Source organism: Ctenopharyngodon idella, chromosome 7, assembly GCF_019924925.1.
Source record: "Ctenopharyngodon idella isolate HZGC_01 chromosome 7, HZGC01, whole genome shotgun sequence".
In the NCBI taxonomy this organism is placed as follows: domain Eukaryota; kingdom Metazoa; phylum Chordata; class Actinopteri; order Cypriniformes; family Xenocyprididae; genus Ctenopharyngodon; species Ctenopharyngodon idella.
Genome location: NC_067226.1, coordinates 11,561,287 through 11,588,924, shown reverse-complemented (window position 1 = coordinate 11,588,924; position 27,638 = coordinate 11,561,287). Strand labels below are relative to the sequence as shown.

The 27,638-nt window shown below is 37.3% G+C and overlaps 2 protein-coding genes across 9 annotated transcripts in view; both read left to right on the top strand.

The window, feature by feature from the left end:
- Positions 1-2,273, top strand: part of tent4b (terminal nucleotidyltransferase 4B) — a 29,104-nt gene extending 26,831 nt beyond the window's left edge. For both annotated transcript variants that reach the window (XM_051899116.1, XM_051899115.1), the window contains exon 12: positions 315-2,273. In XM_051899116.1, coding sequence (XP_051755076.1) covers positions 315-452 — 138 coding nt within the window. In that variant the 3' untranslated portion in view covers positions 453-2,273. The remainder of the gene's footprint in view (positions 1-314) is intronic.
- A 1,570-nt stretch (positions 2,274-3,843) lies between these two features.
- adcy7 (adenylate cyclase 7) overlaps positions 3,844-27,638 on the top strand; it is a 51,862-nt gene continuing 28,067 nt past the window's right edge. Inside the window, exon 1 of one of the 7 annotated variants that reach the window (XM_051898528.1) lies at positions 3,844-4,052. The gene's annotated coding sequence lies outside the window, so the exon portion shown is untranslated. Of the gene's footprint in view, positions 4,053-9,565; positions 9,787-27,638 lie in introns of those variants that run through there. The other 6 variants (XM_051898532.1, XM_051898527.1, XM_051898529.1 and 3 more) reach the window with 6 other exon arrangements.

Genomic DNA, 27,638 nt, shown 5'->3' with positions numbered 1-27,638 from the left:
TTTTTCTTTTTCTTTTTTTTTTTGGCTTATTACCGCTGTTTTAGCCTGTTTCCTAATCCAGCTTTCTAATAAACCTGGCATTGTACACTATAAATATGTAAATTAACATATATATCTTTTGAACAAACCTTGACAGCAAATTAAAAATAAACAACAACATATAAATAAATTAACCTAGATTAATAAATGCTTTAAAATGTTCATTTTTAGTTTGATACCTAATGCATTACCTGATGTTAAATTCAAATGTAAAGTGTTACTGTTTCATTACTTGAATATGAATGTCATATTTGTTTTTTTCATGTTTTATTCAGAGCCGACAGCTTGCTAACAAAAGTGCTCAAGGGACACACAGCAACCCCAACAAGATGCAGCAAAACAGCAAGTCTCAAAAACTCATAAAGAAGAGGAAACCTCAGCGTGAGGTAGCGCATGAGGACCTGTGTAGATAGGGGGAGCTGTTACTGCAGACATACACCTGCTCTTAATTTCTCTGACCACTGAAGGGTGCTGGTGGTATCATTTTTCTCTCATGTCCCGCTGTTCAAGGGATGCGTGTGACTTTGTAGCTGGAAAAAGAAAAGAACAAAGGAAAAAAAAAAAGGAATAATTCAAGTGGGGCGTAGGCCATGGGATTGAAATCATGTGGGAAAGTTTAGGCCTGAACTCCACTGGCTTCTGTACAGCTTCTTCTCACTGCCCATAGAGGAGCTGCACTGCTCTGCTGGAGATGTGGAGGACCAGAGAATGTAGGAGAGAGAATTCAATTTGAGCAATACCTGAAGCCCTGGACTTTTGCCTCACTGAGGAAAACTGAAATAAAAAAAGAAAAGAAAGGAAGACGACTCAAATTACATAAAAATGTTATATTGAAAGTGCAAAGATTTTTAAATGTCTAAAAAAACAAAAAAAAAACATGAAGATGTAATTAGTACAGGAGAAATTATGCATGTTTTTCTTTTTTGAAGAGTGGTTCTTTTTTTGTCATGTACACAGATTATACAAATATTTGTACAAGAAAACAGAAAACGATACAAAAAAGGAAGAAAAAAAGATAAAAGAAAAAAAAAAAAACTAAAAATACCCCCAAAATATTATCAAACATGAAAATGGTTTCTTAATACTTTTATAGTATTGTTCAAATTTTGCCATGCTATAGATGTACACACATTAATAGAAAAACAGCTCCTCACAGCTATGTATGGGTTTGGGTTCAATTGCCAACACTTATCATCAGCCTCTTCTGCTGTTAAATTGTTTGTGTAATGTTGTGGTTGGGCAATTAAGAGAGGTAGAGTGTTAGCAGTTGACTGTACATCTGGAAACACACACAACTCTGTGCACATGTTTGTGTGTCTGTGAACAGTTGTGCTAACATGAGCTTTACTGTCTGTCAGCTAGAGGAGAAGTGTGTTGATCTGGAAATTTGACGAACACTACAGCTGTGGTTTTCAATCTGCTTCTCTGAATGATCTGCCCATCACAAAATAAGTTGTATTTGTTAATGTATTTATTTTTATCAATGACAGTGGATTTCTATATGCTGACCGTAGAGGCCAGATATGTTTTGTGTTCTGTCTTAGGGCTGAGTGGCAAAACATGATTGTTGCTTGTCATGTAGTGTGCTATATATATTTTTTTCTGAATGTCAAGTACCCTTTTTCCGATAACAACTGAGTGACCAAGTTTATTTCTGAAAGTACATTTTAACAGACAGAAAAAGTGGTTTAAACATTTTTATTTGTGGCTGGTCTACCTAAAGGGAGATAAGGTGAATTATTTTGTGTGATTTTTATTTGTTTATTTTATTTTTATTTTTCGCCATTCCACTGGACCTTGATGTATTGCGATGCCTGTTCTCTTAAAATTAATAATATTGCAGTTCTTCAGATAAACAGTAGGGTGGTGTAACCTAAGGTTATTTCATACACTGTAATTCCCCTGTGACTTGACTTTTTTTTTTTTTTTTTTTTTTAAGAAATTTCCTAATAGTTTTGATATGCTCACAGATCTCTGGTGTAAGTTTAAGAGATGATGGCTTTTGATGAGGAATATTAGTTACTCCACCTGTGTTGAGTGTATGTGATGCTATTATGGAGTATCAAAGCCAGAAGTATGTCTTAAAACCAGATGAATGCCACTGAAATACAGTAAGAGAGATGCAGACAGAGCATTTAGAGGATCATTAGTGCCACGGCTAGTGCTCCAGACAGGTTTACTTCACATGTATCTATGAACATCCATGCAATAAAAATTACAGCACAACTATCAAACATCAAGATGGTACATTTACTACTTCATGAAATTTCTGTTGAACAATTTTTAAGTTGCTGTAAGTTGTTATATGTTACTATCCAAATGTTAAGTTTACTAAATGTTGTTTGGGAAAATGTTGATATTATTCTATTGCTTGGTGTAGGCCGTTTAGCTAAATGCCAGTGACTGAGTCCAGAAAATGAATATTGATCTATAGTCACTGGATGCAGCCAAACACAACTTAATGCAAACCTGACATTATGTGCAGTCTCCAAGATCCAGGTATGCTTTGATATATATTCACAGATTTTTCCTTAGTTCTGTTTTGGTTGAGGAAAATCTTACAATTTTCCTTTAAACTTTTAAAATCTTTACTTGACACACAAACTCTTTTTGCAATAGAAAATACTGTTCTCTTGCTTCCAGAGGAATTGTTTTGAAAAGCGTATCAGATTGAGATTAAGCAGCTCCATTTTATGTATTACAGAACATCTGCACCAGGTTTAACATGACTCTGAAAGCATTGATAATCTTAAATCTGTTAAAATTCCAACTCTTAAGTGTGCTTTTTGAATGTTGGAGACTCCTCACCCATTGCAGAAGAACTGAGCTAATGGTGTACATCATTTGTCCAGGTGGGAATTTTTGCCCTAGACAGACTCGAGGCATTTACTTCATCTCTATTGTCTTTGACATGCCAATATAATCATACTTTGCCATTTGTGTGATCTGTGATTTATATGTATATGTATATGAAGATAATATGGCATTGGTTTGGGAACAATTGTTGCTGCTTGAGCAGTCATATCACACTTTGCAAAAGCAGAGTCACCAAATAATCAAAAAAGAAAACACACACACACAAAAAAGAGGCAGAGATACTGTTTAATTATACTTTTTTGTATATTTCCTATTTGGAGTGCCTGTCTGTGAAGTGTAAGCTATTCCAGCTGGTTCACTGATATGCACAAAGCACAGAACTGCAGCTTTCAAATTGTTTTTATTGACTTCTCAATAGTCACATCTGTGTTAAAAACTGGTAATCCCAAAAAGAATGAATATTGGATATGCATAAACAATTATTTTATTATTTTTTATATACTATTTCATGATTGATCTTTATTTTGAAAAGAAATTGAGTCATTGTTTTGAGGCTGTCACTCATATTATTAGCTCTTATAAGCTACTATTAAGACATCAATATGTTTTGTATATTTTTGTGAGAATGAAAAGGCAATAAAGCTCAATTTTGAAAATCAAACGGAAGATCTGTATTCTACAATAAAAAAAATTGAAATCTTGAAAATCAGCAGTGTTAGCTGTGTTATATGTAGACTACAATTTACATTCATTGTCTTGCAGACGTTTTATAATGCTTTTTACGCATCAAAATAAAAATAAAACACACAAGACAGTGTGATTACAGTTACATCCATTAAACATATAAAATTGACACCTACATTGTGTGGACATGGGGATTTTTATTTTTTTTTAAATATTTGATTTGCTTCAGCATGCAACCTCAAACTCACACAGTTCAGACACGTTCAGAAACAGTCGTGTTTTTTGCTGCACGCGGGGAGGCGCGCGCAAATCAGACATGATCCGAGCGGTAGTTTCGGTAGCGCGTGCACAGTTTGTGATCGAGCCTCTGGAGATTGAGCCTCTGCGAGAGAGACAGTTAGACAAGATTTTACACTGTCACACACGGAACCGAAGGACAAAATCAAATTTATCCAATCGCTTTGTGTTTCGGCATCAAAAATCAGAATTTAACACTCGACGATAGCGGCCAGGTGAGTGAAGTTTCTCACTTTAGCGAATTTGATACCTGTAGAGTTCAGTTACCTGGACTCCCGATGGAAACTAAGCGAACAGAGATGCTTTGTTTTTTCGTTTTAAATATTAGGTGGTTCATTTACGTTTTCGGTTAAATGAGTGCTTCTTCTACTGCCTGTGATCATCTTCACAGGTCTCTTTTCGTGTCTGTAGGGCATCGTCAGTTCGGCTCAGAAAGAAATCGTAAACATTCCTGACTGAAAATCTATATAACGTTAATTCCTGTGTTATATTGATACACGTGGAAGGAATGTTGTCCAGCCTTACAGAAAGAGTTAAAATGTCCTGAAATAGTTGAACTAATGTCTTTATCTCATTTGTTTTAAGTATCAGTATAGCTCAAACACATCTTCTTGTCCCGCGAAACAGGTATGTTAGCGATATTGAGGGTCTGTTGGGACTAGTGTTGAGGTCCCAAATCTTACTGAACACAGATAATATGGTGTTCCTTATGAAAGTTAATTTCAAAAACAGTCAATACAGCTGAAGCAGCAGTACTCAGGCAACGTCTGCTAGATAGTGGAAGTAACTGGTTTGCTTCTTTACATAAATGGTCTCTGTACAGGAAATGAATATGTTAGTGTGCATGAATCTATGTGCGCTGGAGGCTTATCATATACAGTTTACTCTGAGCAAACAAAGCCACTGGGCTTACCATCTGAACGTGAACGGAGGAGAAATACAGGGAGAAAAGAGACAATTGATTAAGCTCGATTGGATTTTTAGTTTAGAGCTGAATTTACTTTGGACATTATGGGCATTTCTGTCGTGAGTAAATAGCTTTGCACTTAGACTTGGAAATCAAATCCTCCATGTACGTTTTTTGGGCAAAATTTTACAAGGATTTGTGGAAATCCTCTCCAGCCATCTTTATTACTTGATTAACAAAAAAAAAAAAAAAACCTCTAGTAATCATGAACGACTGGAAAAGTCATGGAAAATCACTGGTCATAAAGGGTGGGAACCCTTAAAAAGCCATGACTGAAGATGAAACCTCACAGAGGAAGTGTTAACTCTACTCTTCTGTAAACTGCTGCAAGTGTTTGGCAGAAATAGTGCAAAAAATTATTTTTTGAAATATCAAAGTAGTATTATTGTATGTGTATATGTGCATTTTCTAATTTGTCTGCATTTTTTTGCCATGTCAGAGCTGCTGTTTATCTGTCTACTTTATTGAAGGTATAGACTAAATAACATTGACATTAAATCAATCACTGCTTGATTTATTCAGAAACAGGTCATGTAAACATGTAAATATTTTGAGGACATTTATGACAAAATGTTAAGAATAAGGATGACTGATGTTTCATAGATCTCAAATCTTACCACAGCAGTCATTGTGGTACAAATTCTGGCAAGACAGCCACATTCAGCACTGCACACAGATGAACTCTTCCACTTATAGAAGTTCATGGGTGATGAAAGAATTTAGGAATCAGAAAGTTATTCTGAAAGTTTACTATGAAATAAACATCTTTGCTTTTTGGTGTCATTAACAGTCAGCTGTTACAGAGTTATTAATTGTTTTCCAGTATTTAAAAATTCAGTTTTTACTCCGCTTAAATGGATTTTTGGTAAATTTTAGGAAAAATGAATATAAAAACCGACACTCAATACTCAAAATTGTAAATCTTACAATTGTTTCACATTATGTAATTTTCTGTCAACACTTCTAATGTTCTTTGAATGGAGTTTTAGATTTCTTGACAGCCGACACATATATTTGCTTGAAATATGGTAGGAAGTGATAAAGTACCCACTTAATGTCACCCAATATGGGCTAATGGGACATTCATTGTCTTACTCGATGACAGACTGGAATCTGCTTTCATGTTGAGAGTGAACAATCTATAAAAATCTATGAGAGAGAGATGTATGGGTTTCAGTATGACATGAGATTCCTGATGCAGGACACTCAAAGGATTAGTTCACTTTCAAATGAAAATTAGCCCAAGCTTTACTCACCCTCAAGCCATAGGTGTAAATGACTTTATTCTTTCTGATGAGCACAATCAGAGAAATATTAATAAATATCCTGACCATCTGAGCTTTATAATGGCAGTAAGTGTTACCAAACGAGTATGAGCAGAAAAAGTGTCTCCATCCATCAACATACTCCACACGGCTCCAGGGGGTTAATAAAGGCCTTCTGAAGCGAAGCGATGCATTAATGTTAAAAAAAAAAAAAATCCAGATTTAACAAGTTATGAAGTAAAATATCTAGCTTCCGCCAGACCGCTTTCCGTATTCTACTCATGAATTCTACTACGTCAGGATATTTATTCATATTTCCCCGATTGTGTTCATCAGAAAGAAGAAAGTCATATACACCTAGGATGGCTTGAGGGTGAGTAAAGCTTGGGGTCATTTATATTTGAAAGTGAACTAATCCTTTAAGCTTTTTAATCAAGCTAGTCTAGTCTAGCTTTCTAGTTGAAAAATGCCCCTGTTATGAGCCTTAAACATTATATGCATGTATGTAGCACATACAAAATACAAATGACCAAACTGAAGGTGAAAGAGCACTGATGTGTTGTGTTTTCTGTCAGAGTTTGTGTTGGGCATCTGTGCAGTGTTGAACAGAGAGTTGATTGATTTCACTGAGAGTCTGACCATGCCTGAAAGCAAGTGACAAGCAGACAGCCTTACTTGCAGACATGAGGTTAATTATAATCTCACACCGAACGTGCTAAAGCATTGTGGTCAGACTGCTGCTACATGCATGAGTAAAAGCGTACGTGTAAGCATTAGTATGAGTTTACGGTCTCTTAAAGTCTGCTTGTTGATTTCTAAGATTTTTGCTATTCAATTTCAGTGATTATTGAATGCTTATCAAATATAACTTTATTTGTCCTGTCAAGATAATTTTTGTAGTTTGCCTCTTTGATCTACATTACGATAACTGCGTAACTTAGTAATAGTGACATCAATGTTCCTATGAATAACAGTTAAGATTTTCTGCTCTCCTACTTTAAAAGAAACACAATCGCTCCCTAAGACAATGGAGTACTGCTGGATCACTTATGCTTTATTTGTGAAGCATATGGACCCCCTCTGACCCTTGACTTGTTCTCCACCCTTCTCTCTCGCTAATTCTGGCAATCTATACATGACTAGAGAGGTTAAACGTTCAACTGTGTGTGTGTCTTAGATGTTCTTCTCTGATGTTCCCTGGAGTTTTCCCACCCCTGCCCCGTGTGTTGCACACTCCCTTCCTCCCGTGGAGATGACCATCCACGTATCCACACAGGCAATGTCTTTTCCACTGAATGGAATTTGGTGCACTTTCAGGGAGTGACTTCCTGAGCTTACTTTTGCTTTTTGTCTTTTAAACACTTATGCACACTTTTCTGCAAAATTTTAAGTAACTGTATTGCTAAAAAGAAAAATATTTTTACTTTTTTAATTTTTGACAAAGTCCCACTGTCGTATTAAGGGCATGTTAGTTTTCCTTTCATAACGTGTTCTGTGACATGTAGTGCTGGACAGAACGACCTCTGTTATGAAGATGCTCTGTTCTCTAAGGATTGATGACCACTGAATCCTTTCATCTCATCCATGTTTTTATAGGCAATTACGCAAAATCAATCCGTCTAGTAATGTAATTACCTAACCAATAACAGACAGAGTGGTGCCACGCTGCTCTTTAAAGGCTTTAGTGGGATATTTGATATGGAATGGCAGATCATTATCGTGCTTCCTTTTTGAATACTGTGGTCTGCTGTGCTGTTTGACAGACAGGCTGGGTCCATCTGCAGAAATCTGACCATACCACACATTTGACAAACACACACTATTTAGAGAGAGAGAGAGATCAGGCGGCCGAGGTACAGTGACAGCATCACAGACATCTGTTGTATTAAATCTTAAGCAAAAAGATGAAGTGTGATCACAGCTACCACAAAAGGTTACTACTGGCTGTCTCTCAGAAGGTCAAAACTGCTCCCCCCCTCAGTTCGGTCTGTTGCTGTTCTGGCTTTGTGGGCAGTGAAGCATGTGCTTTATGATCTATTTTAGATTTGGTCTATTTGAGTTTCTTAACAGCTCTGTGTTAAAACAAGATCTCACACTTCTGTGTTCAAGCTGTGTGGAGGAGTTGTAGAGTTAGCAGGCTAGCAGCCATCTCTTGAAAAGGCATTTCATCTAAGCTGGAGTCAAATTCTAAACACTTCAGTGTCATCAAGTGGTTGATAGGTTCTCCTGTGTGTGTGTGTGTGTGTGTGTGTGTGTGTGTGTGTGTGTGTGTGTGTGTGTGTGTATACAGGCTTGGCTGTGAGGGCCAAATGTCCTCCCTTATATAATGAAATATTACGACAGCTGACTAGTGAGGACATTTTACTGGTCCTCTTTAGTAAAAAGGCCTATAAATAGCCCAAAACATTTTTATTTAAATCTAGTGTTTTGCACATGTTTCTGTGATGGGTAAGATTAGGGGTAGTGGTTAGGTTAGGCGTGATATAAAATCAATGGAAGTCTATGTCCTCCTCACTAATATAGTGAAGCAAGCAAAGTGTTTGTATGTTTTACTTGGCTAAAATTGTCCCCAGAGGTTTTGTCACAATTGTTTGTTTTTGTCACTTTTGCACATTAGTGTATTTGTGTGTTTCTTTGAAGTCTGACTTTTAGGATATCCTTCAGTAATGTCTGACAAAGAAAGAGAACTGGATTTAAGGAGGGTTGGAGGGTTGGATCATGTACTGATCACCCATTTGTTCAGCTGTACTACAAACAAGTATGCTGCACTAGATTTACCAAAACATTGAAGTTTTATTTTGGAATCCATGTTTTGCTAAACCTTCTCTAGAAGGAAATGTGTTGGATACTACTGTATTTTCTCTGATGTGATGACCACATGCTGCTGCAGTTTTATTTTAGATGACTGAAATTCTCAGTAACGGTTTATACGTAAAAGGTCTGTGGCGTTTATGTAATGCTATCCTCTTAAAAATCCACATTTGAGGTCATGATACACTATGTAAGAGACTTTAATATAAAGCCGAATACTTGAAAGAGTTCATCAGGTTTTGAGATCACACAAGGTCACGTCAGATCTTTGGCCTGTGAGAGATGAAGAGGTGATTTCATTTGCCACGTCTTACCATCTGATCCTCTCATATAAAGCACACTTGAGCTGATAAAAAAAAAAAAAAAAAATCATATCTGTTGTCTTTGTTATGGTGTCTTTCCTGTAATCCCTGTCTTATTCTCTCATTTTGTTTTTCCTCCCTCCCTCTTTACCCTCATCTGCTGGACTGCACCGGTCTGTTTAATTGTTCCATATCCTCTGCCCATTCCCTCCCTTAACCCCTCAAAATCCCACAGGCATAAAAGCTTGCATTTAAGCAAACAGTAGTTGAAAACAGCGAAAAATATTATGATTATAATATATAGCGGAGGAGCGTCATCCGTGTGTCACACACATTCTGAACATTCTTTCGCAGTGTGTCTTTGCTCGTAGCACTGATGTAATGTTTTGTCTAGCCTTGTCTTCTCGTTTTTTCCACCGTCTCTCCTTCACACGCGCACTCATCCTGAGATGCAGAGGTGTGGACGTTATCCCTGCGCATTGTGGACTGTGTGGAAGTTTTCCCGCTCTTGACCCTTTTGACGCACTTGTGTCTTTTTTCCTAAAAGTGGATGTGACACTTGAAGCTCTTTCTGAAGCTCATTTGCTGTTGAAAGGTATTTCAGGTGCTTATGTGAAGCATTGTATAGAGTGTGTGCCGCTGCGGTGTTTTTTTGTATCGATTCCGTTCATCTTAATCCCTTATCAAACATCATTTATTGCATGCTTTTGTGATATTTCGCATTTGTTATTATGAATAAGTGGGATTGGGCATGCCAGATTTGGGTGTATTTGTTTGTGTATGGGTTTTGAGATGGGATTCTCTTTCCTGAATGGTGTTATGAAGAGACATACTAAACCTGTTGTCCACAATGCATATTTTTCCTTTCTTTTTGTTAAAGGGATGGTTCACTCAAAAATTAAAAATGTGTCATCTTTTATTCACTGTTTTGCACCCCATTGACTTCCATTGTATAGACAAAAACGGTTGAAACAGCCTTTAAATATCTTCTCATGCTCCACAGAAGAAAGAAAAACATATACATATGGAAACGACATGAGAGTAAGTAAGTGATAACAATAGTCCTTAGTCAGGGTAGCGCCATATTTAATGTTTGACAAGAATGAAATTGATGCTGAGAGGGGTAGAAGTACAGTGTGTTCAATTGATTGTACTGTAGTTTAACAGCATTTCATTTGTTCAGATGACGAAACGTAAAAAAAAAAAAAAAAAAAACCCTTCAGAAAACTCCATAAAACTCTTTTGAAAGTTGAAAATTGTGATCAGTTCCTTTATATAGTAAAGACTCTAGTCTATCCCTCACAGCCTTGTTCTCATCCGCATAAAATTCAATATGGCGTCTGCCTTGACTAAGGTCTGTTTTTCATTGTTGGGTGAACTATCCCTTTAAATCATCATTTTTTTGGGTTGAACTTATCCTGTTTTTGTTAAAGGGACAGTTCAGCCAAAAATGAAAATTCTGCCATCATTTACTCACTTGTTTTGGACCCAATTGACTTCCATTGTGTGGACAAAAATGGTTGAAACATATTTTGAATTTCTTCTCATTTTTCCACAGAAGAAAAAAAAAAAACATGAGGGTGAGTAAATAATGACAATTAAAATTTTGTGTGAACTATCCCTTTAAATCATCCTTGTTAGATTTGGTCTGTTTACTCCGTTGATGGTTTTCCACCAATACAGGTGAAGGCGATTGGAGACATTAAGTATAGACGGAGAACAGAAACGAAGAATAATGTTCCTTGAATGCCTGGGAGCCTATTTAGGTTTGAATGCACGTGACGGCCAAAAAGAGTGATAGAGTCTGTGTGTTTGTGCTCTGTAATAGTCCAGGTGCTCAGGTCTTTTGTCACATGACACATCTGAGACACACTTATCTTTGTGCTGTGACAAGTGAATTGCAGAGCTCGAGAAAACGACAGTCCTTCTTCATTGAAATCTCTCAGAAAAGGTTCATTGTTGTTTGAAGCGATGTACCTCACTGCTCTGCTGCCTATACTGCACTGCCTTCAGCCCTGTAGTTAGGGAAATGAGTCACAGTTGCTAAGGAAATGGGTTGGTGTGTGGTTAGATTGAGTAGACATCTAAGGTTGTCCTTGATGAGAGTTTCTCAGCTCAGAAAATGGTGGATTCTGTCTTCTGCTTTTGTGTGTGTGCAGTGTATTTCTTTGACTTATTATTCTACTGCCCACTCACTGAAAGCACCTTCATCAGCACAAAATCAGCTAATCTTTTACATCATGAACGAACATGTCTAAGTGTGCACGTGTGTAGCTTACGGCTAAAATGTTGAAGTGTGTTTTCTTGGGAATCTGAATATTTTTCATAACGTGAGTTTGGAGATGATGTCAGTGTTGTTTTACAGCAGACTCGTTAAGGGAATTGACGTTTTAAATTGTGATCTTACTGCTAGAGGTTATGTATTAGTGTATTTATCTGTGTGTGTGGAAATGAGAGAGAGTGACCAGAAAAAGGGTGTTAAAGGCGGTGATTAATGTACAAGATAGCTATTTTCACTTGGCTAATAATCAACCTTTCAACTTCCCTCACACGCATTCGTAACAGTCACATTTTTGTGTGTGTTCTAGTGTCCTTCCAACATGGAAAAAGGGAGTGAATCACGATATCGTGCAGGGGGCTACAAAGACATACACACTCTGCTTGAATGTTCCTGCATAGCTCCGTACTGATGCGCACACCTGAAAAAACACACACGCACATGTTTAGTTGAAGTAGTGTAATGGAACACCGGGGCACCAGTTTCTGATACAATGGCTTTCATTGTCGGGAAGAGAAAAAGGAGAGAATGAAAACGAGTGATGCATGTAGTAAGACAGAGAATGAGTAAGAGTTCATGCTGAAACTAGGGTTGCACCGAATGTTCGGCGACCAAAATTATTTAGCCGAAAATAGCAAAAAAAGCACTACTTAGAATAAATGAAAAGACTGAATAAATTTTACTGAGCAATGATGGTTTGATGACGCAATCAAATAGCAACCAGCGTTTGCAGACTCTGTTCTGCTGAATGGTCTAGAGGGGGTGCATATGAAAAAAATACAGCACTTAGTTTAATTTATCATTTAAAATTAAGACACCCCGAACAGCATGAAGAGTATGAGAAAGACACAGCAGCGAAAAAGGAAAGTACCTCCTTCCAGTCCCAGCACACCCACTCCATCTGTGGATGACTTCTTAGAAACGGCAAAAATATTTAACGATTTAACGATTCTGATCCCAGGTGCTTGTCTGTTCCATGCATAAGCACCGACAGCGAGAGACTGTTTAGCGATGCACCTCAGGCCCTGTTTACACCTGGTATTAAGATGCGTTTTGGTCGATCGGATCACAAGTAGACGAGGGAGACACATTCCTGTTTACACCTGGTGTTTTAATCTGTCTCTTTTGTCCACTTTCAACCACTTCTGTCCTGATTTCTTCAAGGGGAGGGTCTATGGGCGAGTAAATATATGGGTTTTTTTCAGATCTTTCGATCTAATGGATGAAATAAGCTCACGCAATTTACATATGAACTCGCACAGAGATGACGGAAAAACACACGGAGAGCAGCAGCTTTTCTTTCTGCTCTGATAGCCACAAGACCACACTGAATGCGGTGAGTGTGTGTATGTTTTCATCTTCAGACCAAACTTGGGTCTTCAGCCAACAAAGTATAAATCCCGTCTGGCTAGCGTGCTTCCCATAATGTTTATGTATTAGGTCAGTAGGCGAAGAATAGGCAGTCTTTTGTGGTTGTTCGAACACATTTGACCACATGAGCGTCTACACTACTAAAGCAATCATGGTCAAATGCGTTTTCGACTACATCTGGAAGTGGTCGAAAGTGGACAAGCTCAAAATGTTTTACACCTGTATTTAGTGTTGTCCACTTGTGACGCATCTTAAAGGGCCAAGGGACAGAAAATTCTGTCATCATTTACTCATCCTCATGTCGTTCCAAACCCGTAAGACCTTCGTTCATCTTCGGAACACAAATTAAGATATTTTTGAGGAAATCCTTGAGCTTTCTGGCCTTCGATAGACTGCAACGTTATTACCACTCTCAAGGCCCAGAAGGTAGTAAAAACATTGTTAAAATAGTCCACTACAGTGGTTCAACCTTAATGTTATGAAGCAATGAGAATACTTTTTGTGCTCAAAACAAACGGACACAAAAACGGATCTACGTCAGAACGTCGGCTCAGTATTGACGGCTCCTTCATCAGCATCACATGCATGCGTTGTGGCGCTCACGTGAACAGCATCAGCCAAAACTGAGCATTCTGAAGTAGAACCTGGAAGCGCTGCACTGCATCAACTGCATCAACCGCATAAGAGACTGACATGGAAGAGAAGAAATTGTTGAGTAAAGTCGTTATTTTTGTTTGTTTTTTGAGCACAAAAAGTATTCTCGTCGCTTCATAACATTAAGGTTGAACCGTTTTGTCACATGGACAATTTTAACAATGTTTTTAATACCTTTCTGGGCCTTGAAAGTGGTATTAATGTTGCAGTCTATCGGAGGCCAGAAAGCTCACGGATTTCATCAAAAATATCTTAACTTATGTTCCGAAGATGAAGTAATAAATGACAGAATTTTTATTTTTGGGTGAATTAACCCTTTAATACCAGGTGTAAACAGGGCCTCGTCATCGAAGAGGAGCCGACTTTTAGGTGAGAAAGCAGAGAAGCTACTTTTCATAAAGAAGAACCTGCCACTTTTCTTGAAGATGTAAGCTTATTTCTAAGACGATTATTCATTTGTTGTGGGTTCATCCACTTTTTTTGCGCTATTTTCAATGCACTTTTTTAATGCACTTTTTTGTTGTAGGCATAGTATGTTACATTCTTTCAGCAATCATAGGTCTAATATAGGCTATTCAAGAAGGGGGGCTCAAAGATGGCCAAAAAAAAAAAAAATTACTAATTTATTTATTTTAAGTTATATTGTGCTGCTTTGGTGTAATGTCTGCTGGAATTATAAAAAATAATGTTTAAAATTGTAGATTTGTAATTGTTTTTTTTTTCTTTGAAAAGCAAGACAAAATAGTAAAAAGCACATTTAGACTATTTAATTTATGCAATGGTGAAAAAATTGGCAAATAAATGGAAAAAATTCGGTCAAGTTTTTCATTATATTTGGTTTTGGCCTCGGCCAAGAATTTTCATTTCAGTGCATCACTAGCTGAAACTGAATATTTCTACCAAACAGTCAGTATGGATATGTGACAATAGTAAACTAATGGACTAGCCAACTACAATTTGTTTATTTATTACGTGTAGTATGTTTTATTACATGTGTAGTATGTTTGTTTATTACATGTGTATTGTGTAGTATGTGTTTTTTTAATATAAGGTTTATATTGTTTTTTTATTGTTATTGTGCGAACTATGAGTACTTTACTGTCTTCTTGTATTGCTGCTAATGCACCTCAATTTCCCACGTGGGATCAATAAAGTACCTACCTACCTAGATTAGTGATGTTTATTAATTTTGCTAGATTTTTCTATATGAGTACCGTTTGGGGTCAGTGCGTTTCGAGTTTTTTTTTTTTTTTTTTTTTTTAAAGAAATTAATACTTTTATTCAGCAAGGATGCATTAAATTTTAAATTTTAAAATAAATGGTATTCTACTCAATCCTGAAAGAAAGTATTACAGTTTCCACAAAAATACTGAGCTACAAGTGTTTTCAACATTGATAATGATAAATGTTTTTTGAGCATCAGAATGATTTCTGAACTTATATTAAAATAAATAAAAGTTATTTTAAATTGTAATAATATTTCACAATATTACTGTTTTTAACTGTATTTTTGATCAAATAAATGCAACCTTGGTGAGCATAAGACTCTTGTTTTGTCTTGAGACTCTGAATTCGACTAGCATTTGACTATTCAGGCAACCCACAGACTAGTCGATTATGAAAAAGAAAAACAGTTTTGCACATCCCTAGTATTAGGAGCCCTGTTAATCAAATGTAGAAAAACATTAGGCTCAGACCTTGAGAAACTATCTGAGGATATTTAGGAAGCAGAAATGAGAACCAATGCACATGTAGAAAGACAGACAGTGAGATGAGTCAGCCATTTAGTCCTGATGGCGGCTCCTAATGAAAGAGAAAGACCAGATCGCCGGTAGTTACATCACATGTAATTACATGCGCAGTAATCAGATATTGGAGGTGTGGAATGGTTGGGTGCACTGACTCTAACCTCAGATGGAGGATAATAATGCCCTCCTGTGCAACATTTACCTGAGCTAAACATCACATCGCCCCAGCTAATGATATTCTGCAGAGAATGGAGTGTGAATGTTTATTTGTAATTCACTAGTCTGACCTGGTTGGGTGTGCAGATACTTTCAGCACGCTGTCATCACGCATTCAAGTCAGAAACATAACATGATGGAGGTAGTCTGAACAAAACAAAAGAATAATGTTCTGAATCTGAGCAATAAACCCAAATAACTGCAATCTATTCATAGATTATAGATGTATGATATTACATGGCTGAACCACATTGACACACCCATTTCAATGTCACATTTTGTGAATACATGTATTTCCAACTAGGAAACTTGTATTTATGGTCATTGTATAATAAATAAATTGAAAACTGGATATTCATTTTGAGGTATGCTAAGTATTACATTTAACAGTGTTGCTAAATTATTAGTGTTTGTAAAGATTAAATTTAAGTGAGCATTAGATGATTGCTACTGTAATCTAAATGTAGAAATAGGGGAAATGAGCATGCACAATTAAATATCCAATATTTACCAATATGTGAACCAAAATGTGAATCTTACAGCAGAATGAACATATTTGCTTGAGCAGGCTGTTTAGGGTAAAGCCACACAAAGTTATTTTAATGGTTATAGTCTGTTTCCCTTTTATGTTCAGTATCATATGTTTTTATGTTTATAGCGTTTATGGCTGCTCTACTGTGTCTGTATTGCAAAACTAATTTAACTTGGGATGAAATGTGATGCTGTGAACAGATTGGCAACACTTAATGTGAGAGTTATAACACTCCATCCTGATAAGGCAATATGCTGAAATCGACTATGTGCCTCCTACTGCAACATCAAACATTTTACTCATCCTCATGTGCTACCAGGAAATACAATCCATATCTTTCTTTGACATCAGGCGTAGTCATTGAACATAATAGTTTCATTGAGACTATCTGTTTTGTAGGCTACACCACAGGACATGGATTGGGTACAAATTCAAGTCTAAAAGCAAGCTGGGACTAATTTGCTTTTCTATCCACTAAGACAGCTTCTGTTTATGGGACATTGATTTTAAAAAAAAATATGGCTTGATTGTAAGGTTGAGAATCAAAAATCGATTCCAATTCAAGAATTGGATACTTTAGGTCAGGAATCGGACACTTTAAAATTAAAATTTCGATTCCACTGATCAATTCCTGTGTGCGCATTTTAATGTGATTTTTAATCATTAAAGTGCAAGAAGACTCGAAAGAGAACTCAATTCGGTACTCGCGTGCTGTTTTCTGTGTGCACACTTTGGGTGTGTGAGCACAGAGAGCCGCCATAGTGTGTGAATACTGAATTGTGTTCTCTTTCATGTCATCTTGTGCTTGAAGGAACAAATAAACACAAAATTATTTTTGTCTTTAAGGTGCAATAGGTGATTCTCTACAGAAACATTTTTTGTTATACTGGTTGAAAGTCTCCTCATATCCTGATAGCAATTACTATGTTAAACTGTCTAAATGTATTTTTATAAATATATATTGTCTGTGGAAGGCATAGGACCATAAAATGTAAATCCAATCATTATATTTGGTCCGAATGAAATAATACGTACCCTCCCGCACCCTGTTCACGCAGACATCATATGTCATCAGCACATTTCATGCCATGCAGAGTTTATACAGACAAACATGCTTATCCATGTCAACAGTATCAATATTAGAAAATAACATAAAAAAATAATTGAGACATTTGTCATGTTGCTTTTATTGAACATTTGCTAATATTGTGGCGACTTCATCATACTGTAGGTCAGTGGTTCCCAAACCTTTTAGAGTGGCGTAACCCCTGAGGCATTTAACATCCTTTTGCGTACCCTCTCTCTTCTACTTAGACTGCATTCACACCTTTTCCATTAAAGGACAATATTTGCCCCCTTAAATTGATTTTCGGGTGCAGGATTTTGCTTTAAACACCTTTATAAAATAAATAATGTTTTAAATAAAAAATGTTCAATAGAGAAATATGCAATAATGGGAAAAACCAAGTGATACTTTTTTAATATTAAAGTAAAAACGCCAGTAGGTAAGTCACTGTATAATAAATGAGCCATAATGTCATTCATTCAGTAAAGAAGCAAATGGCTGTATTTATGAATGGGTCATTGAATCATTAACTCTACAATTCGTTCAAAGCCACAGATCCATTCACGAAACCCCACTGTGTGTTGAATACTGCTGTGGCTTTCGTTGGAACTATTATTTTGTTGCAAAATAGAGTAGGGATGCACCGATCCGCCTTTTTCACTTCCGATACCGATTCCGATCTCTGGGATTCAGTATCGGCCGATACCGAACCGATATTCAAGTAATAATAAAAAAAGTGCTAAATTACCTAATAAACTGTATGCCTCACTGTGTGGAAGCAACTGGGATCGTTCTTTTGTGCTAGGCATCAGGCTTGACTTAAACATTACTTTCCTAACTTTGTAAAACAAAATAACAAGCAGACACAAATGTAGTGAATTATTTATTAAATAATTGTGCATCAGTGCAACAACTGTAAATAAACCAGTAGCTTCACTAGCTTGGTAGACATTCAAAATAAACAGGAGTCAAGCTGTCTCCTTCATCCATGACTCATAACTTGTTTTTCATGAATGTTTGATTCATACATGACATAAACTAAATATATTTATATATAAATATAGGCTATACTATAAAATTAAAAGACATTTCTTTTAAATTTATAGCAGTTTTTTTTTTTTTTTTTTTTTTTTTTAAATGAGGCAGCAACATATGATAGATAGGACATGATATTAACAATCTTTCATTGCGCAAAAGTATTATAATATGAACGGCTCCCATACAGAGCGGCACAAAGCGCTTATGAGCATCCCGTGTGCAGAATGATGCGCTTGAAGCATCATGGAGTCACAGCGCGCAGCGGCAGCGCTCCGCATTGAAAAGTTCAAAGCATAAAGTGAAGATATATTGATGCGTATTGTAATACCGGTATCGTTGTCTACAGATGAAGTATAATAATAGAAACATTGATTCATCTTGGAGAGAGTTTCATTGTGTTGACTGTCGTAACCGAACGCGACGCACAGTCTGAATTCTGAATGGAGAATGACTGACAGCCGCAGCGGAGGGAGGCATTTACGTGAACTTTAAATTAACGACTTAAATATTTATCTGTACCTCAAATTAAACTATGGAATGGCTTCAGAACACTTGGAATATATTGCACAGAAACTTTCTGGTGCTTTTTAATGTTTTTGTGACTTTTGTGGAGCTTAACAATAACACAGAATAATACACGCACAGTATCGGATTTGGATCGGTCCCATCCGACCGATACCCGATCCGGCAAAAATGGCAGTATCGGAGCCGATACCCGATCTGAGTATCGGATCGGTGCATCCCTAAAATAGAGCAAACAATACTGACAATGCTGTGTTTAAAATTTACACCACTTAATATTACCCTTTGTTTTTTGAACTCTTGTATAAAATCAATGTCTCATTTGCAATCTTGTGGATATTTGGGAAAAATTGCTTGTATAATATAATGTCAACATTAAAAACAAGAACTCACACAGGGTATGCTTTTGTATCTCTGTGTACAGTCTGTTTTTGTTCTTCATGCCAGTAAGTGAAAAATCCCCACTTGAACAAATGTTCCATTGCCGAGAACAGCAATAATGTAACACAGTTTGCTAATGCAGCATACTCTGCATGCAACCTATCATATGCACGCTGCTTGTTTGGATGCAGTCAGTTTTGACCGCAAAAGATGAGGTAATTTGATTGGATGTCATGTATTTGACCTTTTACAGCATTTTGCCTGTTATAAATACATGCTCTGTTTTAATGCTATTTTAAGGTGGGGTGGAATTAAGCATTTTATTTGTGTACCCCTTCTATCACCTCACATACGTACCCCCAGGGGTATGCGTACCCTAGTTTAGGATTTGGGAATCACTGCGGTAGGTAAAAACAAATGTGTGGTAATTATAAAAATTCACAAATGCCACATTTCCACCCACAGCAACACCAGGATTCCTTTGTAGCTTGACCTTGCCATCCCATGACAGGGTTGCTATTGTCTGTGTTTCCGAAGGATAACAGTGATGTCTCTTTATGAAAGTGATGATGGAATATCTTTTCTTCAAAGAGACCATTTCTCTCTGCAGGGAGCCATTAACCACATCTCATCTGTGAGTCCAGAGAGAGAGAGAGAAAACACAAAGAGAGATGAGGCAGAGTTGATCTCTTGATAAAAATGAGTCTACGTTCTGTAAAGTCACCATAAAATTATGTAGGCCCCACTGCTCCTCGTGTGGTTTGTGTGACGCACTTTGTTATTGTGTAAACAGTAATAAAGGAACCTGCAGTATATTGTTAGTTTCCAGAACATGCTCTACATATTTCACAGAGTCAGTTGTGTCAGGCCAGTACATTTATGTGAGTTTGGAGTGTCATAAGCTCAATATTGCTTGGCATTTGTGATCTTATTGACACAGTCTGTTGTAACAAATAACACAAACAATGATACATTTTCATGACTTTATTGAACACATTGTGTAAACATTCACAGTGCAGGGTGGAAAAAGTGTGTGAATCCTTACATTTATTAACTAGCTGACCCTCCAGTTATATAACCCGCTTCAGACTTTCACTTTACAGTTTTTCTCAATCGATTTGACACATTTCTCCAAATGAATGTAGTTGCTCTCAAAACAATTAACACAGCAAACTAAACACACTGTTATGTTGGCAAAATAGTTCAGTATTCACTGCATAATGAAGCACTGCATTTTATTCTAGTTTACAATCTGTTAAACAGTCCTGTCTAATATGTTATTAGATAGAACTGTTATTCAAAGAAAGTAGACAGTATACGAAAAAGTATTGCCCAATGTCGCTAGCTGAGCAGAAATACATAATCATGTTTTGCTTGGCCCGCTCAAAGTCGCACTGGGTTTTCTTCTTAGCGTGAGGTTGAGAGGTCCATCTATCAATGTTTTCCATGTTTGTAGAGTTAGCTTGTGGAGTAAATATATAGGCTGTGTACATGGCTTTTTAAAAATGGCGGGTGCTGGTGTTTCGTGTGAGTTTGACCAATCAGCATACACCTACATCATTGGTAGTTACTTTTGTGGTGGGTTAGACCTTTTACACTCTGAAGTAGTCATGATTCACCTATCATAACGTAACATGCTCTAAACAAACCTCATGAGCATGCAGAATAATGTAAGTGGATAAAAATTTTTTTGTAATTGCGCCTTTGAACGTTTACGAAATCGTGGCATCGTAAATGTAATCGCGATTAGAAATTTGATTCATTGTGCAGCCCTACTGTAGATACGCAAATACATGAATGAAAGTAGATGTTTATCGTGTTCTTTAATGATGAGTTTAGTTGTACAACGATGAAATAAATACAATAAAATAAATAGTAAATAAATAAATGTACTGCAATCATTGAATCAATGAACTTTATAGATCTTGCTTCTCATTTACATCTGGTCAAAGAATTTCATCAACACCACAGCATATATTTTCACGAGTCATGCATCGTGGGAAAAAAAACAATGAATACTGGATCCATCCTTGTGCCTCAACTTTTCCACAGGCCTCTTCCATCGCTTGAAGAAGACTTACTTGGTTGTAGGGGTTGCGATCATATACTTTCCATCTCCAAGAGGAGAATATGCTTTAAGGAACACCATCATGAAAAGTGGGTGATGCTCAAACTACTCTTGCGCCTGCGCTGAATGGTGAGATTGAACATTGTCCCACACAACTACACAATTTCGCTCAATTTGCTCCTGATCACCCTGTGGAAAGTGAATTTCATTGAGGGAGTTTTAAAAATTTAGGAGCCTTTCTGTGTTGTGCGGCCCCAAGACAGCGTTGTGTGCCACAACAGCAGTGGATTGTCCAGGAACATTGACTGTGGCACAATGTTTATATTGCGCTGAACTCTCTCTCCAGCTTCTCTCAAGGAGAGACCGTAATTTATGACATGGTCAATTAGGTTGGCTCTGATTTCATTTGAAACCTGTCTGTACCATATCCTTCTACCTCTCCTCCCTCCTCTTACACCTTGCTCTCCCCTTTCTCTCTGTCCATGTCTTATATTTTCTTCTCTTGCTCTTTAATACCATTGCCCTCCACTCTACCATATCTTCTCCCTCTACTCCTCCATCTTCACCTTTTCCTACATCCTCAGCTCTTCTTGCTCCATCTCCTCTTCCTATACCATGTATTCCTTTCCCCTCATCTCTTTCTACATCTTCCACTGTTCCTCTATCCTCTCCAGAAACCTCTCACTCTTACACCTCTTCCTTTCCCTTTTTTTTTTTTTGGGGGTCATTTTTCTTTCCTCTTTTATAGTTTTTGTAATTAAGATAGCTGTGTAAACAATTAGGAAATTTGCAATACCTGTGTTGTGTGTATTACTAACTCAGCAGATATTTATTTGGAGCAAACTGAGAACATTACAAGTGCAAGAAAGAGTTTTGTTTGTTTTGTTTGGAAAACTGGTGCACAAATGGTTGTGATTTTTGTAAAACCAATAAAAAGAGCTTCAATTGTTTTTGTCTGATATATTAAAGTTTTGGTTGGCTGTATGAACTACTGTGAAAACATATGAGAATTTTATGCACAGTGTTTTGAGAAATTATGCAAGTGCTTCGTAATTTGCATGAAATTAAGGAAAATTTACAACCTGTTCAGGACAATCACAAAGTCTTCAGATCACTGTCTTAAGAACAATGACCTGAGTTTGGAATTTTGCCTGTAGTTTTACAAGTTGCGGTGTCCACCTTATTTAGCAATGTGAAACTAAGCTATTTTCTCTGACTGTGTGAGACTTCCGATTCAATAGCCACTAAGTAACTAAGAATAACAGTGCTGTAAACGTTAAAATTATTTGTGCTACAAACCAATGTGTTAATGATTATGATTAAAACAACATGATAGGAAGTCTGCGATATCAAGCAGCATAATGGACTATTTTGCACAGCTAAAGTAGCTGGAAGCAGATGACACTGGAAGTTTTGCACATTCAAGTTTCAAAAGGCTGTGCCTGCTCTTAGGTTCAAAATAAGATTGATAAACAGAAATCTCTAAAAATCTGGTTGATGTTTTTGTATTATTGCGCAGTATACGATCATATGATTTATGATTTCAGTCAGACTAATGTTTACATGACATTTTTAATGAGTCAAATTATTGCTTTAGTACAGCTGAAAATTAACTTTAATTATGCATGTGTACTTACTGTCAGGTGCACGACAGATTTGTTGACCATTTATCTCTGTATTTTCTACAAAGTGGGCTAAATGTTTAGATTTCCTTTTTATAAGGCAAATATTTTATAATTTATTTTTTTTTTAGTCTGGGTTATTGCACTCCCATTCTGTTGTGCTCCGATTTGTCTGCCATGGATGTGCGCAGTGCTGCTTTTTCGGTGAAGCCTGTGAAGTTTAATGGACATTTTGCATAGGCTAAAGGCTGTCAAGACAAGCTTTATGCAAAATAGAAATGTGTGAATTTCTAACATTTACATATAAGGATATAACACTGTGGTTTGAGGGAAAACAGGTTTTCCGTTATTTTTTCTGATGCGTTTGGCTCATCATATCTCATTTTGAAAATATTATACCTTACAAAGTCGATATACTGCCCAGCTCCACTTTGTAGCGGAACACTGGATTTTCATACTGTAAGATCATGGGTCTGATGAGAGAAGAACAGAGAGAGGAATTTCAAGAGACAGAATTCATTCAAGGATGTCAAGGATGTGCCTTTGACAGTCTCCACTTCCTGTGTACACTGCAGCAGTGATTAGCCAAACCAGCCTCGGATAGCATCTGACTAATCAAATCACCCCCCCCCCCCCAACCCAGTGTCATCTTAGTCTTCCTTATCACTGAAAATTCAATATGCCTCATATGTGAGCATTTATTCACTTTGAGGACGAGTAGTACCTGTGGCACAAAGACACAATTGTTTGTGTATGTGGACTTGCTTTTCTCAATACAACGGTTCCTTGCAAAACACTTTTTTACAATAGTGCATGGTTTGTAAACAAATACATTTTGAAGTTTGCATCACATAACCAGCTCCATGTGTTTGGCTTTTCTGACGTACTAAGCTTGCTCGGTAACTCATGTGGTACAGAATTGTGCTTGCGATCCCATGTTACAACTCAAAGAACTCAAAGACTTCTAGAAACAAGCTAAAATGGCATGGTTGCTTCAGCAATTGCATTTTTATGTCACATTTGCTTTTGTTAACACTATCGGGTAGGTTTAGGGTTTTTAGTGTAGGTGTACGTTATTTTAAGGGTGCTTTCACACTTGGTTTGCTTGCCTTGTCCGAACCCGAGTTTGATTGTTCCCCTCTCTCCCTGCCCCCTGCTGGACTGTGGTCAGATTATATTATTTGGGTCCGAACCGCGGTGCGTTTGCATCACCAAAGCAGCAGCTGTTTACCTCATTGCTTGGGAACGACCACGACTTTTATATTTTTGTTTTTGAACCATTGGTTTTGTTTCTAAAGCTTCAGTACATAACAACACTTGCATCTATCTACCGTGAATGTACTGCAAATGCTCTAAAGAACGCTGAAGGCGAGCAGAAATGAGATATACAGCTCTCTGCTTGCAGTACAACAGTCACGCTCGCCAGGAAAGTGAGTGAAACACACAAACACACATTTTTATCAAATCATACGTCATTAATAGCGGTTTACTTCCGCAATTTAGTGCGATTGTGTTCATATCAGTAGCGAACTGATACCCTAGACCACCATTTTTAAAGGGATAGTTCACCCATAAATGAAAACTGATGATTTACTCACCCTCAAGCCATCCTAGGTATATATTTCTATCTTCTTTCAAAAGAACACAATCGGAGTTATATTAAAATATATCCTGGCTCTTCAAAGCTTTATTATGGTAGTGGAGGGGGCGTAATATTTTGAAATCATAAAAGTAATCCATACGGCTCCAGGGGGTTAATAAAGGCCTTCTGAAGTGAAGCGATGGGTTTTTGTAAGAAAAATATCCATATTTAAAACTTTATTAACTATAATAACTAGCTTCCGGCAGACAGCTGTACGCATCAATTTACAGTGAAGGAGTAACCTCTGAGCATAAGTAGCATAAGCATAAGCCTCTCACAGTTCAAGCAAATAGGGCTGTGCAACAAACTCAAGCCCCTCTTCTCTTATATCGAAATCCTCCGACATTCCTCTTTAAAAATGATCCTTTTAGACTTCTACTTCATGACCAGTGTTTTGTTTTGCTCTATCCTCTGCGCTTCCACATTCGTCAATAAGTCAAGGTTAGTAAGACAGCGTTCACATCATCCAGACGAACCGAACTCTGACGTCAGTTGAACCTGGGTGCACACCAAAAGTGCTAGTGTGAATTTGAAAGCACCCTAAAATGCGATGGAGCATTGACCTTTTAGCGCCACTCACTGGTATTTTCAATTCAGAACTGCGGTGAAACTTACAAAAACCAACGTAATAAAACATTGCCAGATTCATGTTCATCTGTTTCGGATAAAACTGAACATGCTTTTAGTGTGAAATTTCACTGGAAATTTCACTTTGAAACCATCGCAAAAATTAACGTAATATCATTTTGCATAAGGGGCAATGACATGACGGGTCTTTTATTTTGTCCAAAGGTCTTCAGTAATAAAAAACAAAGATATGACATCCAAAGTATGTATAGTACAACTAGATCTGTTTTATTGAATCCAAAAGGTTTTAATTATATTTTGCTACATATAAAGGTATTTTAAAGTGACAAAAGGTCATTCGGTTTAAAATATCTTAAAATGTAATAAATGTATATATTTTTATTCTGGCATGATTTTAATAACATGATATATCAACATAGTGATCACTGAATATGTTTTTCTGAGGTAAATGTAACGTTACGTGACATTGTTTACAAGCTGTTTTATTGATGTCTTTCCGCGGTTGAAACACTAATTGAGCGATTACACGAGACATGATACGGATTTTGGTAAGTTGTACTGTATCCTTTAACATACCTTCAGATGTTTAGTCATGTTTATTTCGCGCTATAACTGGTATTAAAGCGGAGGAGAGGATGTTCACATGCGCTCCGTGCTGCCGCTTCTCTTTAACTGAGGCGTTACAGCTGTATGTCACGCCATATTAAAGAGCGTCAAAACGGTATTTATTTTTTGAATCTCATAATAAAATGGGCATCATTTGAAATCTGAGACTTTGCTTCATATCAAAAGTAACAAAGCACAAAGATTATTGCGATTTATTGGATGGGAGGCGCGCTACATGTTCTGTTCATTCATCAACTGAAAACAGACTAGACTAATCGATTCTTGGGATTTAAGAATCGATATCGGTTCGTAAAAATGAGAATCGATTAAAATCAAGAAATCAATATTTTTACCCAGTCCCACATTGTATCTGTGTTAAAGATATGATTTAAAAAACAAAGAACAAAAAAACAAAACAAATTATTCCTGTGGTAGAAAATTATGTGGCACCAAGACAGGCTAATACGAAGAGTTTGCTATAGTCCCAGGGCCCTATGTGTTAATGTGGACCTGCCTATGCTTGTGTAATATTAAGCGTCAGATCATTGTGCAGGTTCAGAGCTTCACCGCTCTTTGCTGTGCGCTTCCAGGAACTACAGCAGCAGCCAGGAGGATTTGACCCTCCCTGTTTCCGCATGGAGAGACTATTCACTCTTATTCTTTCTGTCTCTCCCACCCTATCTCACCCTATGTCTTTCTTTCAGTTATTGCCCTGTTGGATTGTTCCTTTGCCATGGTAACTTTAGTTTGGGAATATAAAGGCCGCTTGTTGGCTTGGGTGCATTTGTCTGGGAGAGTGAGAGAGTGACACGGTACTGTCATTCAGATCTTTAATGACCCTTAACAAAGAGAAAATCGTGGAGCATCCCAGTTCTCTATCGCTCTTCATCTCTCTCTCTCTCTCTCTCTCTCTCTCTCTCTCTCTCTCTCTCTCTCTCTCTCTCTGCTTTTTTTCTGTGCTTCTTTTCAGGGGCACTTCAATGGAGCTTGTCCTTTGACTTTCAGCTTTTTTAATAGTGTTAGAGGATATTTCTAATACTTCTTTGGTAATCCAATGAATTTACAGGAAATGAGAACAGACAAAAATATTTCTTAGTTTTCAGTGCTGTTATCAGTGATCAGTTTTGTCAGCAATGCGTCAGCACAGCCGGGTTTAGCGTCATTTGAAACACTCTTGATGGTTTAGTGTGTTCATGGTGTGTGTGCATTCAGATGTGAAGCTGTTGCTTATGCTTCCATGATTGTTTGGTTGCCCTCAAACAATAATAACCTGCAATGAGAAATCATGACCTTTGGATGCAGCTTATTTACAGAGACTTTTCTGCACTTCTTCCTCTGTGGACTGTTTCCTCCACCTGAACGAGCATGTATTGATGCAGATTGTTTTCCAGCACATTCAGATCAGGGATGGGTCATGATGATGACGACGATAAACTAATCAACTAGACGTTCAACAACTAACTAGTCGATAAGGGAGGTCAACTAAGGGCTTTTCACACTTGAAATTGTTAATCCTGGGTCATTCTAAACCCTTGGTAAATGAAATCCTGGGTTATGTTATTTTTATTCACGTTTCACACTGCTTATACTATACCCGGGGTTAACAGTTAATCCTGGGTATTCATAAGCTACCATTTCACACTGCACATTCCTAAACCCCGGGATAAAGTCCTTATCTGCATATTTGCGTTGTCAGTGTCACTGCCTGGACAAACGCAGCACGTGACCAGTTTAAAACTCTAGCATTGTGTCCTCATATTGCACATTGCTGACTTGCTAAAGTTTTTTTCTGAGTGAACTTTTTGAACTATAAAGATAAGAATGACAGTCTCTTCTTCACTCCAATTGTCACGTTTTCCATCGCCTTTTGACATTTTTCCTATCATACGCAGAAATGACTGTTTATACATCACGCAGTGTTTCCTTGACTGCCCAAAGCTCGTGAATATAAGGCACGCGATTGGTTGTCGGTTGCTAAGCATCTAGTTGTAACATTCTAACACCGCATCGTTTCACACTGCAAGTTTGGCACCGCGATGCGGAGATAACACCACAAAAGCGGTGCTAACCCTGCTGCAGAGCAGGGTTTTATAACCCCAGGTAAAAAGCGGTGCTAACCCCACA